General features: G+C 39.0%; 1 protein-coding gene across 2 annotated transcripts in view; it reads right to left on the bottom strand.

The window, feature by feature from the left end:
- Positions 1–7,466: 7,466 nt before the first annotated feature.
- STK32B (serine/threonine kinase 32B) overlaps positions 7,467–20,042 on the bottom strand; it is a 163,524-nt gene continuing 150,948 nt past the window's right edge. For both annotated transcript variants that reach the window (XM_053975150.1, XM_053975148.1), the window contains exon 12: positions 7,467–8,935. In XM_053975150.1, coding sequence (XP_053831125.1) covers positions 8,797–8,935 — 139 coding nt within the window. In that variant the 3' untranslated portion in view covers positions 7,467–8,796. The remainder of the gene's footprint in view (positions 8,936–20,042) is intronic.

Genomic DNA, 20,042 nt, shown 5'->3' with positions numbered 1-20,042 from the left:
GTGGAAATTCTTGAGAGGAAGAGGGTCCTTAACACTTGGGCATTGAAAGTGGCCAAAAAAGGAGAGGTGCAGAAGGGAAGATTAAAAAAACTTCATTAAATTCTGACGTAATCAGACAGAAATTTATCTGATAGCATGAGAGAAAGCTCATCATGTGCAAGCTGTTTTGCAAAAACAAAACCCTTTTGCTATTAATACAGTACCTCCAGGTAACAATAAACTATGGCTGGAACAACACAAATTTGTTTAAATGCTTTTTTTATGTCTAGTCTTGCTGGTTTATTTTAAGAAAAATGCCCTTATTTGGGAAGACATGATGCAACAGCAAAACATTGTCAGATTCCAAATATTGGGCCAGTGTGTGTCTTTTCTGTCTCCTAGAAGCTCTGCCTTCTCTCCAGCCCACTCCAAATACATTTCTAACTTTTCTGGCAGGAAATCTTCAGCTCTCAAATCCCTGGAGAGAAAGCAAGATTTTATTTTTTTAACACACTTGTAGATGTGTCTGCAGTATGTCTCATTATACTTCAGCACATTATTTAGCTTGGAAGATTGAGGCTTCTGCCATCCATGGACAGGAAAAATCTGTTTTCTATGTTTTAACTGTTATCCTATGTATGTTTTCCTGTAGGTGTGGCTTGTCATTTGTAAAGGGATATATATATCCAAAAGCTGTTGATGAACATGGGGAAAATGAACTATGTCTCACAGCCACCTTCTTTTAATTATAGATTAATATGTGTATACTACATAATGAGCATATTCAGATAAAGATCAGAAGGATGGCTGCTTTATTTTAATGGAAAGAGTTTTGGAATAAATGTCTTCAAGAAAAACACAATCATATTTTCAGCACCTTTTAAATCTCATAGCATTCATTTATGAAGTGATTTAAAAAGTTGATAGGAAGTGAGCAAATTATTTTTGAAGTGTACTAAATGGAAAAGATTTAATTTGGTCTTCTCAGCTAGTACAAATAAATATTCCTTCTTCAAAGAGAAAAATACAGTCAAGTAATTGGTTCATACATATGTATGCTCTTCCAGAACAGCAGGGCTGTGTCCCTGCTATAGCTACTGACTCAGTAAACCAACAATCTTGGCCCTACCAAGGAGAGTGGCAGCACCACTCTTGGAGTGGAAGGTGAAAATCAGTATTGACACACTCAAGGTGGGAAGAAGCAGGCCCAAGGAGTTAAACACATTGCTGCAGTACAAACATGCTGAAGCTATGCAATAAAATACCCAGAGCTTTGCTGTGAATTTAGATGTTGTGCATACCCACACTTAAAAAAAAAACAAACAACAAAAACACAAAAAAACTTTAACTCCCTTTTCTCCAAGACCCTACAGTATTATGAAACATGACAGTGTGAAGTATTAGCAACTTCATGCATCTTAAATATGATAATGCAGCCTCATATCAATAACTTTACAGGGCAATTGTAAACTGCCAGCATAATTCACACAGAAGATTTTCCCAGAGAGGGATGGCACAATGTCTGAGAGACACAGAAATCTTCATTTGTGTGGGAAAACTGAAAAAACTGTGAGGGGAAAATATGTTTGTGGTATGTGTTGCCAGAGGAATATTTGTTTTTATAGAGGAGACAAGTTACAGTGAGGGCATTATGAAGGAATGATGGATCCAGAAAAGGCTTATTGTCTGGGCCTATTAGTCTTCAAAATAAAAAGAAAAAGTGGAATATGGTATTTTTTTAAATATAGTTCCCACAATTTGACCTGCAGGATTCAATATTGCTGCTACAAGCTTTAGCAGATACTTTATCTTGAAGAAGATAATGAGAAGAAGGTAATGCAAGTTAGTGCACGCTGTCAGTTACATGCATTTTTGACTTTTCTGTCCACACTGTGTGGTTATGCCTCCCATTTGCAAAAAAAAACCAAAACCAAAACCAAACAAACACAACCAAAAAAAAAAAAAAAAACAACAACCAAACAAACAAAAAACCAAAAACAAAAAACAAAACCCAAAAAAACAAACTCAAACTATGAAACTTACTAAAATAGCTGTGCCTATAAGATGGGGAAAATACTTCCGAAATCTCTTTAAAATATATGTTGGAACACAAGACAAGCAGCCTTACCTTATTTTATTGGCTATTCAGTATTAATGTGTACCTCTGAACAATGTACCATTGAGCTCAATACTGAAGTAAGAGGAATGCTGGCTACAGGAAACACTTTGAAACACTCTGGTGGACTTGGTGGGGCTTCAGGAGACTCTAAGCATTTCCAAGACCTTTAACTCCTGGAGTTTGTGACCCAGCAGTAACAGAGTAGGTGGAAGACCAGGTGTTTTGGATGACAGGTCATGGCTGAGGTGGGGATGTGTCTGGGGTGGTGTTTGGCTGGGCTTTGGGAGAGCAGTAATTGTTCTGTGTCTGTCAGAATGCTGCTGAGCAGGGGTGGATTTCTGTGCTGCACTGCTCACATGCAGATGTTTGCAGCCCACACCTGGAGCAGTGAGTGCCCTGCCAGACCTCGGGGAAGGCAGGATTTATGGAGAGCCACACGGGGTCTTGACAAGGGGGTGCAGAAGCAGCAAGCCAGCTCTGCTGGCAGCTCTCTTCATGTTTACATACTTCATTTCACTCTCCACATCTGCTTTCAGCTGGATTCTGCAGATGCAGTGATCTTGTGCTCAGCAGAAGTAGCCTTGTGTGCTCCTGCTGCCCTGAGCTGGCCTGAGGAGGAGGCACAGGTTACAGCTGCTGGTGTCACTGCAGCCCTCCAAGATTATAATGCCTGAGGGTTTGGATATAAATGGGAAAATTATGGCCTTAAAGGAGATATGGAACATAACTGAATGTAGAAAGTAATCCATAAATCTGCATTATATGGGTGCTTGTTACATTTGTTAAGCTGATTTCACTGTTGCCTGCTGCCCTGAACACTTTTCCCAGTTCATCCCTGGCTTCAAGGTATATCTTACAAAGCTAGTTCAAATTGTAAATTCATTGCAGTAGTATCTGACCTATCTTAGTGTGTGGATAAAGCATTTATTATGATAGGACTCAGGACTTAGAGCAGACTTAGAACATTCTCTCATTACTAATTAAACACAACGAAATTGCCTCAATACCTTTGCACAGAGGCTGGAGAATATTATAGTCACAACAAAACTGTGTAGAAAAATCCTAATTAAATTGTATAGTACTCTTCCAAGAGGGATTTTTCAAGTACAAAATTATCACTGTGGGAAAATTGCAGGGCTGTAATACAGCACACATCAAAACAATGGATAGTCAGAAACAAAAAATTCTCAAGAGCACTAGTTCAAACACAGTTTTGCCCAAGAAAGTGTCTGTGGCTAAATCTAATTCCATTTAAAGGGCACTGGTTTTACATAACTCTGTATTCTTGGGCATACATTTTGTGATTGTTCTCAGTTGTGTTTCTTTTAATGGATATAGAAAGTTACAGTAGTTTTTTTTATGCCTGCTTTGTTGTTTTTAATGGACTTAAAGAAACCCACAAACAAAGCTCCCTGCCCTATATTACAATTTCAATTCTTTGGAGGGACTCACGAGAACAGTTGGGCAATTTGGTAAAAAATGGTTTAATTTATTAGATACGTTGCTCCTTTCCAATTAAAAAGAACAAAAAAGGGAGCTTGTGACTCTGAGCCAATTTCATTGATGTATAGAGCATAGCTAATATCAGTCATTGAGGTCCTGATTGTAGCATGTGTTTTCTCACAAACATGATTATAGGAAGCTCATTTGCATTGCTAAATGAAGGCTAAAAATACCAAAACATTTTTCCCTGCTGGCCAGAGCATAGCTGATTCAATCACTAACATACAGATAAACAAAAGTAACTACTCTGATGAAAGTTGAGATGATGAAGCACAATGTGCATAAGAAATCAGTCATTTTGCTGGTAGTGTGCTCTCTAGAAGAAGAACCACAAAGGTCCTCTTTAAAAATCACACCAATCTATCATGGAAATTTTTGTGTGGCAGCAGAAGGCTCTCTAAAAGCTTTACATTACCCCTTATACAAAATTTATCACAGGATGTGTTTGTAGCATGTGCTAAGGGACTGAACTGCAACGGCTGTGTAAGAAAAAGTAATTCCTGCTGTCCCCAGCAGGACTGATGAGCAGCTGCAGCAAGTGGTGTAAGTTGTTGTCCCTTTTGCTGCACTAGAAAGCAGAATCTGAGTAGCCCAGCACTGCTGACAGGGGAGTCCTTCCTTCCTTTGCTTCTTAATCAGAGTCTGCATAGATGGATTCACTTCATCATGTATGAAATCTGGGTCAAATATAGAAATAAAGGAGATCACTTGCAGGGCAATGGTTTGTTCCAGGTCTCCTCTTGGGGCAGGTGCTAAAGCAGTGAGGCTACCAGAGACAGCCTATTAAACCTGTAGCTTTTTTTATTAATACACTTAGAATAGCTCCTTACTTTCCAGCTCCCACCAAAACTGTAAATGTTCCTGTCCAAAACCTCTAAGTTTCTCCTATGCTGGCAGCCATGTTTTTCACAGCAGAAGTATTGGGATACCAATCCATGTGGAAAACAGAAAAATGCTTTGGGTCTAATTCAGCCTACTTCAGCTTCTCAGTACACCCCATTACAGCATTATTTAAGTTCAGTTTAAACAGTCAGAAATAAGTTTGAAAATGGCATCACATGTTCCTACAAGCAGAAAACACTTAAATTACTGGAATGGATGGATCAGTGCCTATTATTTCCTCTATAATATACTTAGCTGTCATTTTAAATAATGTGCCAAGACCTACAACCAAGCACCCAATTCCCCCACATCTACAGGAAAATCTGGAAATATTACATTAATAATTTTTGTCAAGACTATAGATGAAAGGAGCCATTTGTACTTTATGACAGTTGGTAATTAAACATTTACAGTACTGTGCCAATATTTAATACACAACATAGAAGGAGCAAACTGAACAGAAGGTAAATCTGGCAGTTTAAAGTGGAGTGATGCTGTGGGAATGTGATGTGCCTGTGTGATCAGAACTGCAACACCACAGAGCAAGAGGCACTGCAATAAACTGTAGTAGCAGCAAACTGTTTTTCCAGCTGTGTAAGACTTCTTTCTCTCTTCCCTGGAGCAGAGAAGAGAAAAACATTTTTATCTTTTAAATGACTTGGAGAAACCAGATGAGATTTTGGGAGTCAAGATCACTCTCCATTTTCACAAGACAATAAAGCTGTATAGAATAAATGAGTCCCAAGGAGTTTCTTCTGGTTTTATGACTGCCCTGCTTTCTTTTTGTCCTCCATCTAGCTGAGTATACTGTAAAAACCTTCTATGTCTTAGTTAGGAATTCCCTGTTTTCATTTCTGCTGGAACTCAAGACACTGAGTTTTTGTATTTTTTTGTCATGGTAATACCACTTCTGCACTTAAGGATGAAAACTGTTTAACATCTCTTACTCCTTTGAATAGATCAAAAATGATCCCATTTTTTTCAAAAAGATTAGACTGCAACTCAACAAATTGTGTCATGACAAACCAGATTCATCTGATTAAATGTCAGTGCACAATGTGCATGTCCACATCTGAGCTGTGTGCACTGATGTTTACTCCATGGAGGCAGAGCTACAGGGGGAACCATCTGCTAAAACAGACAATCAAGACAGGGAAAGCGCATCACGTCTTAAAAGCATTTTTTTCCTTTCTTCTTCTCTATTTTGGAGCCTGGATCTGGCTAATTCATTTTTTCTTTTGTCTAAAGTAGGAGAGACAAGTCTCAAACAAGCATTTCTCAGGCATGTTCCCAGGCTTTGTGACTTTTCTTGTTGTATGTGTTCTGTCCCCACAAATCATATTCTATTAAAAATAACTTCTCTTTGTTTTCTTCTGCACCATTATCAGAGCTTCCCATGGGAAGACAGATCCTTACAGCTATGTTGGTTGAAAGGAAAGATGAAATAAGAGCGTAGGTCTTCCAGAGAAATGGGGGTCCATCCCTAGAAACATTCAGGGCCATACTGGATGGGGCTCTGAGCACCTGATCTAGTTGAAGGTGTCCCTGCTCACTGCAGGGGAATTGGACTGGATGACCTCTAAATGTCTCTTCCAACCTCAACCATTCCATGATTCTTTGATTCAGTATTGGGTCTCCATGGTATAACTGAAGGCATTCACTGATCTGTGTAATAAGTTGACACAGATAATTATATGCAGCATAAGGTACAGCTTGCAGTCAGTGGAAGTGCCATGGACTATGGATAAAGCTGATTGGTGCCATGATTTCATTTTTTTGCAAGCAGTACAGTTTGGGAAATGATCGTGTGGCAACAAGCGTGAAATTAAAGTGTCTGAGTGAGCTTGCATTCATGCACAACACTCTGTGCAAATAAATTTAAGTAGATGCAATCTATTGAATAACCAATCTCCTCTCAAAAACGACTTAGTAAAGCACTGGCAAAGACACCCAGCAAGAGACAGATTAGGCTGCAAATATTTGGTAGAATCTTCCTGCTAATTAAATTCTATCTGCAGTAAACTCCTCCAGTTTTTAATGCAGTCACTGATGACCTTGCACTATGTAGCTCTTTCATTCCATCACTTGCCATTCTATAAGCTCAGGCTTCTTGGGGGCTGTGTGTGCATTAGCTGGCAGTGCAGCTGGACAGAAGAGGCTCTGCTGACCTGACATCTACATGAGCCACATTTGGGGAAGTTCCATCTCAGATTTTCTCTCATCTGTTTCTGTGGTCTACAGGCTCAAGGCTGGGAAGATGGCAATAAGGGCTTTCTTGGAACATGTCTTCTGGTTTTGTATCATCCAAAAAGCATCTGATTTGGGTGCTAAAATATGTACCAAAATGCAGTAGGGCTGTAAGGTTAGGACATTTACTTCAAAAATGCCTCAGTTAAGGTGCTAGCACAGTGGCATCCTATGTGGTTGATGCAGAAAATCACCCAGAGTAACTCTTCTTGCTCAAAATAACTGTAATCACCAAAAAAGAATCATATGTACAATTGCCTTTTCCCCCTATGCTTTTCCAGTTGGAAAGTTTCACATGGAAAATCTCAATTAATTTCTGATTCACCTTATAAACACTCCATGGCTCTAGTCTATATCATCTGATACATCATGGATCCTGTAAATATTTACTTATGATTTTTAACTAGTAACTTTAATTTCTGTAGGATTATTCAAATAAATAAAATATTTTCTTTCAGATACAGATCAAGGTCCAAGATCACCATGCATTTTGATTGGAACAGAACAATAGGTGTTTACAGAAATAATCTGAAATCTTATCTACTTTGCTCCTTCCCAAGGGAAATGGATATCAAGGGAAAAAAAAACAAAAAAGAAAGAAAGGATAGATGGGAAATAATTTATTCTGGGCAATGAAATCTATCCTCTTATGACCAGAAAAATTTTGCTCCTTTGCTGATGGTATGATTATTTCAGACTATGACCAAATTGAGGAAGAAGACCAACACCATGCTCATGATAGACATAAAATCTTTACCTTTGTACATTTGTAAACTGTTGTTGATGATATGGAACACCATATCATTTCATGGAGTAATAAAAATCTGTATTTGCGTAAAAGTTGTGACCAAAATTACATATAACATGAAACAAAATTTACAGTAGATTCAATTACAAATAACTTTGTTTTTTTAACAGATAGAATGGAAATGATGCCATAAAAATAGGTTATTTCAAATAAAATATTTTCCACTTCCAAAACCTAACCTGTTTGTTTTAAAAAGTTGAAATGAAATTTGCTTACAGGTGGTAACCCTTCAAAACAAAAGCACAATTGGACAGAATAAACATGCATTTATTATCAAAATGTGGATGTACAAGTTGTAAAATATCATAAATGTTTGGAATTTTGGCTGCAGTTTAAAATAAAAGGATTTCATGTCAGCAGTATTTTGACTAAAGTAGGTTTCTTTCTATTCAAGATATTTCTATCCAGAATAGATCCACGAAAACAGAGACACATGTAACTTCTTAACATTTTATAACATCTAGCTATGGATCTGAGCAAATTCTTATGTTTTTAACTCCAGAAGTTTTTAGCTTTCTAAAAACATTTCTAAATGTTTTTAGCTCTCCTTACTAAGCTGCTTGTCAACTCTGGCTCAGTCAGCCTATTGTTACAAACAAAAAGGTGTTTCTCATCCTGCATCCACTAAAGTCACTAGCAAAACTTTGACTTGGCCAGAGTCACATCTTCTTCTACAAAGCAGAACACATGATGTTAAAGAACAATGTGAATACACTCACACTGCAACTTTTTCAATGAGTTTCAGGTATTTAAATGAAATTATTCAGTGTTTAGTGTATTTGACACTACATTAATGTATCTACATCATGTACATCTGTTATAAACTCAACAGCAGGTGCTTAGAAACAGCTGTGTCCAGCAGTTTCACAAAATTTCAAGCTGGACCATTTTAATTAACAGAAAGATTGGGAGTAATGTTAAAGCCTTCAAGATAAAGCTGACCCCAGTTGTCTCTCGGAAATATCCAGGAATGTGGCAATCTTTGAGAGGCTGCCAAATGAATTGTTTCAAGTTTTCTTCCAGGATTTTGAAAACAAAAGTCACACTTAAAAAAACTGTATTTTGCTGCTGATGGTAATTTTTCCAGTGGCAGAGTCAAGAGGAGAGCAGAGTTGTACGTGGAAAATCTCAGCCAGTGTGCTGTGTGGATTTGTCCTCGGCCAGGGATCCTGTTTTGGAGGGGTCAGGCATCCCGGGATGCAGGGGTGCGGGGGGAGCCTCCCTCGCCCTGCCGGTGTAGGAGCGGGGCCGGGGCTCACTAACTGCTGCAGCCCCTGGTGCAGCCCTGTCCCAGCAAATTGTTGTTCCGCCCGTCTTGCAGCTTCTCGTGGCTCTGAAGGGATGCTCTGCTGTCAATGCTGGAAGTCTGTCCACTCTGATCCTGCTGTCTTCTTAATCTGCCAGGGGTTAAAAACATGGATAGAGCTGTCATGTGCTGGTAGCTGTATTGGAAGGACAGCTGCTGCCTGCCCTGTGGACAGCCACATCCTCCTGGGTATAAAACATTCCTGCACCATTTCACTCTTGAGCTTTATAGCTGCCATTTCCTCTAAAAACTGATGATTGCTTCCTCCTAAATATGTTCAATTAAGTCTTGAAGAAATCCTGCTGCCCTTAAAGCCTACCATAAAGAGCCAGCAGAGGAGAGTGCTTTCCCTGGCTTTAGCACCTCTGCTCAGACTACAACTTGGTAAAACCTCCAGGTAGCTGGAGGCTGATGAAAGCTGTTGACTGGGCACACAACAGCTGCTCCCCTCAGTTTGTCCTACAAAATTATCAGTAACCTTCATCAGTAAAAGAGAAAAAAAAACATGAGATGAAAGTATTTTCAGTATTCCTCTTTTTATTACTTCATGTTAGCAAAGCCTCATGAGTGGTTTCAAGGAACATCCGCAACAAACCCTATGCTTAAAGACTGAAGACTGCAAAGTTATCTTCTTTTGACATAATTTTCTAGAGAACAGTAACAGCCCTAGAAGCACCTGCAGTCCCCACCAACTGTGTTATCAAAGAACTTCTCAGCACTTCTGCTCAACAGCAATCTCTGTGATTTTACTGTGATTCATGTAATATTCAGTATTTTCCTCCAAACACTGTGTAAATACTTTCAGGAAAGACGTAAAGATTCACGGGGAAGCTATGTGGTGGGAATCTTTTTTTTTTTTTTTTTTTTTTTTTTAAACATGAACAGCTACTGTTTTGAAGGATTTTTTTTTCTCTGTTTCTTTTCTCAAAATAGGAAATAATATTCCTCAAAAGGAACCAAAAAGGCAAAGACTCGGCACCAGAGACACTATGGAAGAGCTCTTTGGTACAGCAATTATAAAAGGTATATGTGCTATACTCCCAAAAAAACCCCAACTTTGCAAGTAATATAGAATACCTAGAAAATAGTCATTAGTTGAAAAACATGCAAAAATAAATTTTAAAGGGTCAATTTCAAAGTCTTAAATACTTCCAGGTGGCATAAACAATATGGAGACACCATTCTGAACACTCAGAAGAGAATGAGATGGGACATGAAAATACTGTCATTAAACAGATGAATAGGGGAGGCTATTAAAGCAAAAAAAAAAAAAAAAAATGGGAACACTGTGTAAAAGGGCAGATACATTAAATGAAAAGCTGTAAGGCAGACTGAAAACAACAAATTAGAGGAACAAATTGCCAAAAGCATTTTTGGTTAAATTTTTCAAGTGCATCAGAAATTCAATGGATACCATTGAGTCTATAGGTCAATGTATGAGTGAATTATTAGAGGATAGCACAGAAAATATGAGTCGCCAACTGAAAAGCCAATTAATTATCTTCACCAATGTTCATGATAAATGGGCTGAGGAAGATTACTTATGAGAAATTTGTCCATTGTCTCCAGTTAAAACATCAGTGAAACAGCTTTAGAACCAGTTGCTTAAATTAATGTTGACAAAGCATCAAAACAATGGATTTTCGCCTTAACGACTCTAAGAAAATTACAATTTTTGCACAGCTGAATGGAGAGTCTAACTTACTCTTCAAACTGCCTTGGCACTATGGAAGACAGTAGATGTGGTGACTTTGGTTGTTTGTTGGTTTGGGGTGTTTTTTGTTTGCTTGTTGGTTTGGGTTTTTTAAACAAGATCTTCAAAAAATACCCAAGAGACTAGCAGGAGGCCAACAGAGTTTGACTTGAGACGTGAAACACCTCAGGATCTGAGCTACTGGCACAAGACTAAGGTATTTGTAGGCATCTAGAGAAAAGACTGCAGTGCTTGGAAACTCATGTTGCAAAGTGTGGGTGGCGAACCTTGCAAACTGCTGAACAGGGGAGTGAGAAAAACTTTGGCTCTATAGAGATCTGGGGAATCATTTCTTTGGTCTAAGACACACAAGTGCTTTCTTCCTGGGATTGTATATTTCCTTTGTTTGTAAAATGCTGAAAAAGAAGGCGTTCAATGCACTGCTCAATTTAAAAGGAAAATAAGAATTCTCTCAACATGAAGCAAGAAAATACTAATTTTTAATTTTTATTTTGAGAACCACTCGAAGTGGCACAAAGGCATAATGCATGTAAGGAGGACAGTGGAAAAAGGAGAGACATAAAGCCCATGCTGAGACCAAAAGATCCCTCTGGCCAGCTTCAACATTTTCACTCTGTACAGAGGTGGTTAATAATGCTTATTTATTTCCATTAGTTTCTTTTATCCTGTTCCTACTCCCAGGTCTACTACTGAAACAGAATATGGGGATTTGGAAGTGCTAAAGAAATACATTATTTTAGCAGTGCTTCACTGTATTCCCTTTTCAGACACTTTCTTTTTTATATCTAGATTAACTATGCATATTTCAAATTATCAAAGTAAGAAATAGGTTATTAACCTGATGATGAGGTAAAAAATTAACTGCTATTTAACTTTTTAATAATTTATCAATTACTGTATTCTGTTATTAAATTAAGGATTTCACTCTAGAGGTTTGTTTATTTATTTTGGGCACAAAAAAACCTGCTTACCAGTGTACCCATGGGGCTGGGAAACTGGACTAAGAACCAGGAGATGCTGATTCTGTTTCCACCTCTGTCACCCTTTGGACAAATTGCAGCACATTTCTGTGTCTCAGCTTCTGTCATCAGATATCAAGGCAGCTGCTGTCAAGAATGATGGAAGCTGAGAACTTTGTGTCTCTAAGTGCTTCTCTGTGTCTCAGAGGCCTGAATGAGACAAGGAATTTCAGTCTGGTGTCTGTGATAATTAGAAAAGAAGGTGGCATGTATAATCAACCAAAATGTAATTATACTGCATGTATAATTATGCCTGTATGCATTATTGAATATATAAAAATACAAAAGTAAAGAGAACAGACTGGGTAAAAGCTAGCATAGAAAATAAAATATTGAACAGAAAAAGACTGCAACAACTATGGCAGGACAGAATGAAAACCACAAACATTTAATGAAAGCAGGTGGAAAACTTGGGACCAGCGGGGAATTGCTGGCAGCTCAGCTTTGTTCTCTAGATGAAGAAGAATACTGAAGATTGTCTTTAGGCTGCATAGTAGGATAAGTTCAATGACAAACAATGAAAAGTTGCAGATTCAACATAACTGTCAAAATTGCAGATTTGCTAAGACTAAGCCCTCCTCCCAAAAGCACTGCAGTTTCAGAAAAAATAAAATAAAGCAATTGGTTTGTGTTTCTCTTTATCTCAAAACTGCAGACTCAGGTCAAGACACAAAGAAATATGTGTGCACAGTCTCTTCAGTTAAAACACTGGACAGTTACAGAAGTGAAATTTCTCTCTTTCTGGTGCATTCTTGATTCCTCGGTGTCAAACCCTGAGCACTTTCCTGTCAGATGTTCTAAGCTTTTAAAAAACGTGAGTACCTTGACATGTTTCCTGTAATCATGGCAAAATAAATGCAGCCTGGGCCATTCTGTTCAAAAATGACACTAGTGCAATAAATCATTTGTAGGAAGCTGCTCTCCAGTGAATGACTTGCCTTTAAGCTGATGCAGCTACAGGCTGTGATAACTTTTTAAAGCCCAGGGAGAATGAATGGATTGATGGAGACTTTGTGGTGGATCTGAAGCAGGTACCTGTTCCTGCGCTGAGCACTGTTGGCTAAGAATAAATAATGAAATGTCCAGCTATGGATGACAAAGTGAACAAGTGGTTCAAGTAGGTATAGTCATATGGAACAAAAAAAAAACTGCAGGGAAAAGAGGATGAAAATGAGTTTGGACAGTGTCTGTTGAATTTATTCCATGACAGTTCTGTATAAATACATAAGTAGTCTCAGAGGCAATTATGCTGGGAACTAAGAGTGGTTCTGCTAAACCAACAAAGAGTTTTCCTTCCCTTCAGCATTGATCCATGCAATATTAGTAGTGTGTGACACTGAGCATTGCACAGACTCCTCTCCAGCAGCGAGGAAGAAAGAGGCTGTTCCAGCTACTGCAGGAATGCATCAACAACAGAAACTGAACCTCCAGTCTAATCTTGGTTTTGTCAGTATTTCTGGCGAAGAGAAAGAGCCTGTGTGAGCCATTAATTGGTTTTTAAGGTTCTTATTTTCTCACTACTCAGATATTATAGCAGTATTCCTGTAGCATTGATTTCTGATACTGGATCTTGAATCTGATATCAGTCAGTGGAAGGGAATTCAGAGGAGAGGGAAAAATACTAGGTCCAAATCCACCATAGCAGTACAGAACACTGGTATCAGGCTTTGCAAAATGCAGTTGCTGTGTTTGAGAGCCACGTGGAGGCTGCTACACTGCCTGTCACTCCTGGCTGTTTGCTCGGTGGGTAGCTGAAGCACTGTTCAGTGGGTCTTGCCAGGCTCTCAGGGTGAAGCTGAAGCCTCAGAAATGCAAGGAGTTGTTTCAAACAGTGGGCCTGCTCTCTGCAACCATGAGAGGACAAAAGAGACTTTCTACTGACAAAAGAGAACACAAGCCAGGCAGAGCTGCCCCTCCCCTGAGAATCCCACACTCACCACATCCTAAAGTAAACTCTTTTTATTATAAAAAATCTGCAAGTGAGTTTGTCAAAGTTGTAAATCAAGTGTCTTGAGTGTGGAGGAAACTGAACAGTCTGAGTGGGCAGTAGATTTGCTTTGCTATTTCTAGATTTAGCATTTTACCTTGGTTTCTTGATATTTCACTTTGCTGGAGAAAACAGATGCTTTTGCTTTTGGTCTGGGGAAAAGAAGAGCTTAATAAAATAAATTATATGAACTAGTTTTATTGTAGGAAACAAAAGCCTATTAATGAAAACTTACATCCCTTGGGATAAGTCCTGAGGAATAGACAAGTCTGTGGAATATTTATCCCAGTTATTATTCACAAGGGATGGGGACTGAGATCAGAACAGATGAGGCATGTCTATGTTGGCTTTTTGAAATTCATGAATCCTGGAGGACACTTTGCTAAATAATCAGAAATCCATCTCAGTTCTATGATTTAGCAGCTACACAGAAGTAATGCTGATGGCTTGTGCAGATGGCCTTGCTATAAAGCTAATTCTGAACATGTTGGAGTCAGAGGAAAAAAAAAAAAATTACTGATCTGTCATGAGGAATGACTGTGCTCAGGAAGGAACTATTTCATCTACATGTCTTTGACCATGTCATATGTTTTGTCTACTGGGCCACAGATACACCAGTCACAAGGGGTGACTGTAAAAAAAGCAGTAAATGTCCTTATGTCCAAATCCCATATTTTTAGAATTAGTTGACAAATAACATATCACTAGAAACTTTTCATTCTCAGTAGAAAAGATCTAGCAATGACATATTGTGAAGGACTTAAAAGAAGCTGGAAAGGCACAGAGATAGGCACTAGTTTTTATATCCCAGCCACAGAAAATAGAAACCTGGAAGTTATGCCATATAACTAAAATTGCTGGATATTATTATGTTAAAAAACTTCTATACACAGGGTGGTATAATTCTGTAGAGGGACTCCACAAAGTAAGAAGATCCCAACAGTGGCAATGTCTCACAGGGGTCCTGTCAGAGCTGGAGACACCCAGCATGTCCAGCCAAGATGGGAGCCAGTTGTTAAGATAGCCAAGGATGGAGTGAGAGATATCTTGGCACTGAGGGGAGGCAAGGTGTCAGTTTGGTATCCACTGCTCTTTCCCACTGTTTGTTTCTAATTTTAATTTTTATTCCCTGTGGTATTGATGCATCCAAATTTGTATACAAACACAAACAAAAAATGCCTGGATGAATAAACCACAACTGGTCAACACAATTTCTTCCTCAAGTTGGTGACTCTTTAACTATTCCCACACCACCATTGCCTGTCCCTGAACACAACTAATTTGTTTGGCTGATAACTAAGCACTTTTACCAAATGGTCCAGAAATTGCTTCTTAAGGAAATGGAAGTAGTTTGCAGCTGGTTATCAAAGCTGGCTTCAATGCTTGGTTCCACACAAAAGAAAAATTAAATGCTCAGCTCAAAGAGTTTGTAACATTTGCGGCAGTCTGGAACTCCACAAACTATATCCCTATCCATCTCCTTTATTTCTAGTCAAAAGGTATAAAAAGGAAAACTTAATGGGACTTTGGAGTCTAACTGTGGCAATAAGATTTCCTTATTGTGGGATAAGTACAGACTATATCTCTATCTATCTCTATCTATATCTCACATTTTTAAGTGGTTTTGTGTAGAGAAACATGTTCTAGAAAGAACAAAAGTATTTGGACTGTGAGGATTCAAAAGGACGCACATTGAATGTGATAAAAATTATAGCTACAAAGCTGCTGGGTAGTTTGAACTTTACATGTTGGTATAACCCTCATGAGAAGGGATATGTTTTGGTTTACATCTCAATCCTAAATAATAAGTGTTCAGTTGGAAGTGGGTGGTTGACAGGTGGAAATTACCGATGTTGGTCATACCAGCTCATTTTCTGCATCAGCTCACCCAGCAGCCCCAAGAGGACTCTTCCCTCATCTTGGCACTGAGGAAGAATGTTCACAGCACCCACAATCTCTCATGTTTCAGCCAGAAAAAGAGTCACTTCCCCAGAATCATGGAAAACCTGATCATTTATAAAACCCCTGTCTAACCTTTATAGCAGATCATGTGCTTCAGTAAAGCAGACATACTGCAAAAACAGGGCAAGGTTTTGGCAGCAAAATGTAGGTCCTGCAGTGCACACAGGTCTTTTCAAAAATAATGGGCTGTATGCACATGCATCTCACACTCCACTTTGAAAACTTCACCCATTATTTTTCTGCCATCATTTTAATATCAACTTCAGGCAACGATTGTGGAAATACTGATAATAGAGTGTGACTTCTGGGACAATAAGCAGCTTGGCTTGTCATCTGCTTTCCTCTGTCGGGAATAAGAACGGACTTTGATACACAGTCACTTAATAATTTTCTGCCTGCATGTTTTGAGGTTTCTCTTATAAATTGGTCCTTGCTGTGTTCTATTTTTATGAAAATGGGAGAAGCTGGCAGTATTTTACAATTGCAAATGAGTGTCACTCTTTCTCTTATATCTCCTTTATTCTGCTCACTAGCTCTCTTGTGCCAGGTTTTCATTCAACTATATCTTTTAGTGAAAAGGTGAAATAAAGAAGGAAGAAGTGAGCAAGGGGTCCTGATAAAGTTATTTTTTAACTGAACAAGTATATTGGGAAGAGTATTTTTACTTTTCAAAACAAAATAGCCATAAGATTTTTCATAAAGCACTGAAAATTCTTACATTTGCCTTTTTTTAAAAAAAAAAGTGATCAAAAATGAGCCTATGAGAATGGGAATGTAATTCCTGCATTTTATACATTGGTTCCATGTGCTCCCAAAGGTAGGGATCCATGCCTGGGAGCTCAATGAGTGGCACAGACTGCCTCACATCCTCCTGGCTAATCTCTAATCTGCAAACCAGAGCTGTTGTATTCCAGCTGCTTGTTGGGCAGCCTTTGGTCTATGATAACCCCTGAAACATGAAGGGATTTGCTTCAAAGAGTGATTTTGGCCTGGGAAAAATTGTGCCAGGGATCATGCTAACAATTGGGCAGTATGGAAGACTGCCTGTATACTGCCTTTGAAAAATAGGTAGAAAGCAGCAGTGAAGGTGGAAAATGCAGGATAAGAAAAAAAAAAAAAGGAGTAGAAATGAAGGAAGGAGAGTTAAACGCTAAAAATTTCTAAGGATTCAGAAGAATCCCAGCCATGGGGATCTAATTAATTAAACTAAATAATTATATAGCTAATTAAAACTATCTCAAAAGACAGCTGTATATAGCTAATTTCCTTTTTGGTTTGTTTATTAAAAATCCTGCTTTACACCTAGCGGAAGAACAGAAAGCATGGGCAAGTTAATAGTGGGCCTTTTCTTCTTTTTCTTTTTCTTTTCTTTTCTTTCTCTTCTCTTCTCTTCTCTTCTCTTCTCTTCTCTTCTCTTCTCTTCTCTTCTCTTCTCTTCTCTTCTCTTCTCTTCTCTTCTCTTCTCTTCTCTTCTCTTCTCTTCTCTTCTCTTCTCTTCTCTTCTCTTCTCTTCTCTTTCCTTTCTTTTCTTCTCCCTCTGCACAAAGTGATCACAGAAATCTTTTCAGCAATACAGAAATCACTGAAAAGTGTATGAATTTTCTAAGCATTTCTGAGTAAACAAGGAAGGCACTATCTTGCTCTGTGCCAGAGGAAGCTTGGGGCAGACCAGCGCAGAATCAAGGAGCTGCTGAAGCAGAGACAACACTCATCACTCAGCAACATCAGAGCTGAGTCACACAACTCCAAAGTGAAAATTAGTCTGTAAACTTAGATAATTTTCTCTTGATCTGGAGTTTGTGTAGAGAACCAATGTGTGCAGAGCAGCTTTAAATGGAACACAATCCTCCCCGCTGTCTGTGTTACAGCAGGTGTGTTTTGGGAAACCTGGGTCCAAGCAGTAAGTCCACCTAACCACTAGCCAAGAGTGGATGTCATGAATCTTTGTCACTTCCTTGAAAATGTTTACAGCTATGGCTTGCCTGTTTTTGTCTCCTGCACCCATGGCTGTGGACATACAGTCAAATGCAGCTGCCCCACAAGTGATGTTTTGTGCTGCATGAGATGCCCTTGACTACCTGACACAGAGAGGGTGGTCAGACCACAGAGTACCTGTGCCTGCAGAACTGATGTTTAGAAATTCTCTAAATACACAAATGTGGGATGGATTTTATGCCAGCTAACTGCAGACAACTGAAAGATTAGTTCAGGCTCTCTCTACAGGGTAAATAGAGTCACCAAGCTAAATTAATTTCTTTGGGTCTAAGTTATCTAACATATGTGCCACAGATCAATCTTGGGAGATACAAATCTCTCCTCTGAGTACTAAAGGAGCTTAAACTAAAGAAATTATTTTAGATAATTTAATTTAAAGGGATACAGACTTGTTGCATCTCTAGAAAAACAGCTTCCCTCTTTGAGAGACAGATTCAAGGCCCTTCCTGTTTCATGGCTCTACAAACTCACTACAGACTACACTGCTTAGCAGAGGCAATTTACTTCTGATTAGAGCTAAATTGCACCCACACAGTTCAGGTGAGCAGAAATTGAATGGTCCCATCAGTCTGTAACACAGTACAAGGTGATAAACTCTGCCAAGAGCTGGGTAATGAAGCCACCAATGAGAACAGGGGTGCCACTGCCTGTTCATCCATGCAGATGTGCCTGGAGCATATTCAGGCTCTGGCTCTGCCAGGAGTGGCTTTTCTGCATGACTTGGTCTATATCTTGTAAAATACTTGGTCATCTAATTCTCATTTATTTCAGATATCTCTGAAAAACCTTGTATGCAGCCTGTGGGAAGGAGTTGTTCTCTGTCTAACCACTACTTTGCTCAGGCTGTCTTTGACTCCAAACAGGTTCTCTTGGTACCGACAGCTTTGATAGAAACAGCCAAAATCTCAGGTCTGTTTTCCTAATACACTGTGATGTATGTGTTTGGATAGCTCAGTAGACAACCAAGTAATTAGTCATATAATTATGTATTAACTCCATTTAAATTTAAATGAATGATTTTCAGATGAAAAGTTATGCTTTATTACAGCTGAATGTGAAAAATAAAATTCTGGGGGCAGTATCCCCATGTAGCACAAATATCTTCTTTTACCACTGACACTCATGGCATTTACTCTCACTCTTTCCAAAAATCCTCGGGGAAATATTCTTAGGGTTTGGATAATTGATTCAGGTTGATGGTTCCTACTGAGTAATTACACTCAGTAAATGGCTGTGAATATAATTTTCTATCAACCAGCAATTAATAAACAAACCTAGAGGGCTCAGGTGCACATACAGTGTGAGTGACATGTGAAATACTGGTATACAGAAGGCAAGTGAAAAACTGTATGGGTGCTATAGTATGTTGACCTGTACTGTCTTGAGATTTGATAAAGGAAAATAAGTAGACATTAAGTAAATAAATGAAGACTTTAAATGATGTGCAGTCATTTAAGAAAATGTGACTAAACCAAGTGATTAACACTAATATTAAATCCAGGTTCAGATGAGTAAAATAGGTGTTTCTTAGAAGTGGGCTATTGTCTGTTCAAGACCAGGTGCATCCTAATCAATGTCTGTCTTGCTCAGGCACATTTTAAAATGTGAACAAAATTTCTAGTTTAAAGTGTTTCCAGATCCACATCTACCAGGAACAGAAAAGCAGCTATGAAATTTCCCAATAACATACTGTGTTTCAGACCTTTTGGGATGACAGGGGAAAAAATTTCCTTCTAGTTAGCCAAAATCCAGTTTTAAGACTATAGACACCTGTCCACAAATGACAATATTTCTCAGCAGTGTGGGTCAACCATAATTTTTTAAAAAAAGACATTAATTAGCCTGCCTTTGGTGTGTATCCTGCAGGGTGTAGGCTCTCCATTTTGGTCAGCTACCTGCAGATGGATAGATCACCTGGAGGTCAAGGGAACCACTCTATAGCAGCTCATGAAGAAATGCAGTCTGTGTGAGGTAACTCACCTCACACACCCTGCTCATTGGAGCAGGGGAAGAGTGTGAGGAGGAAGCAGCAGCAGAGACAGCATGGAGTGAACTCACTGCATTCCCCTACCCCATGTGCCCCTGTCCTGGAGGAGGCAGAGATTTTGGGAGTGAAGTTGAGCCCAGGAAGAGGGGAGGGGTAGAGGGAAGGTGGGTTTAAGATTTGGGGTTTATTTCTTACTATTCTGGTCTTTTAGTTATTGGCAATAAATTAAATTAAGCTTCCCCAAGCTGAGCCTGTTTTGCCCATGACAGTAACTGGTGAGTGGTCTCTCTCTCCTGTCCTTTCCTCAACCCATGAGCCTTTTGTTGTATTTTCTTTCCCCTGCCCAGCTGAGGAGGGCCATGATTGAGTGACTTTGGTGGGTACCTGGCACCCAGAACAGAGTCAACACATCACTAAAGTCAATCTGGCTCTGCCTAATTTGACCTGACAATAAATATTCTCAGGCTGGCAAATGCATCTGGGAGTAGGCAGGTTCAGCCCTGCCCTTCTCACAGCACCAACTTCCAGGAATTA

The sequence above is a fragment of the Vidua macroura genome, chromosome 4 (genome assembly GCF_024509145.1).
Source record: "Vidua macroura isolate BioBank_ID:100142 chromosome 4, ASM2450914v1, whole genome shotgun sequence".
In the NCBI taxonomy this organism is placed as follows: Eukaryota; Metazoa; Chordata; class Aves; order Passeriformes; family Viduidae; genus Vidua; species Vidua macroura.
Note: the sequence above shows the minus strand (reverse complement) of the source record. Positions and strands in the feature narration are given on the sequence as shown.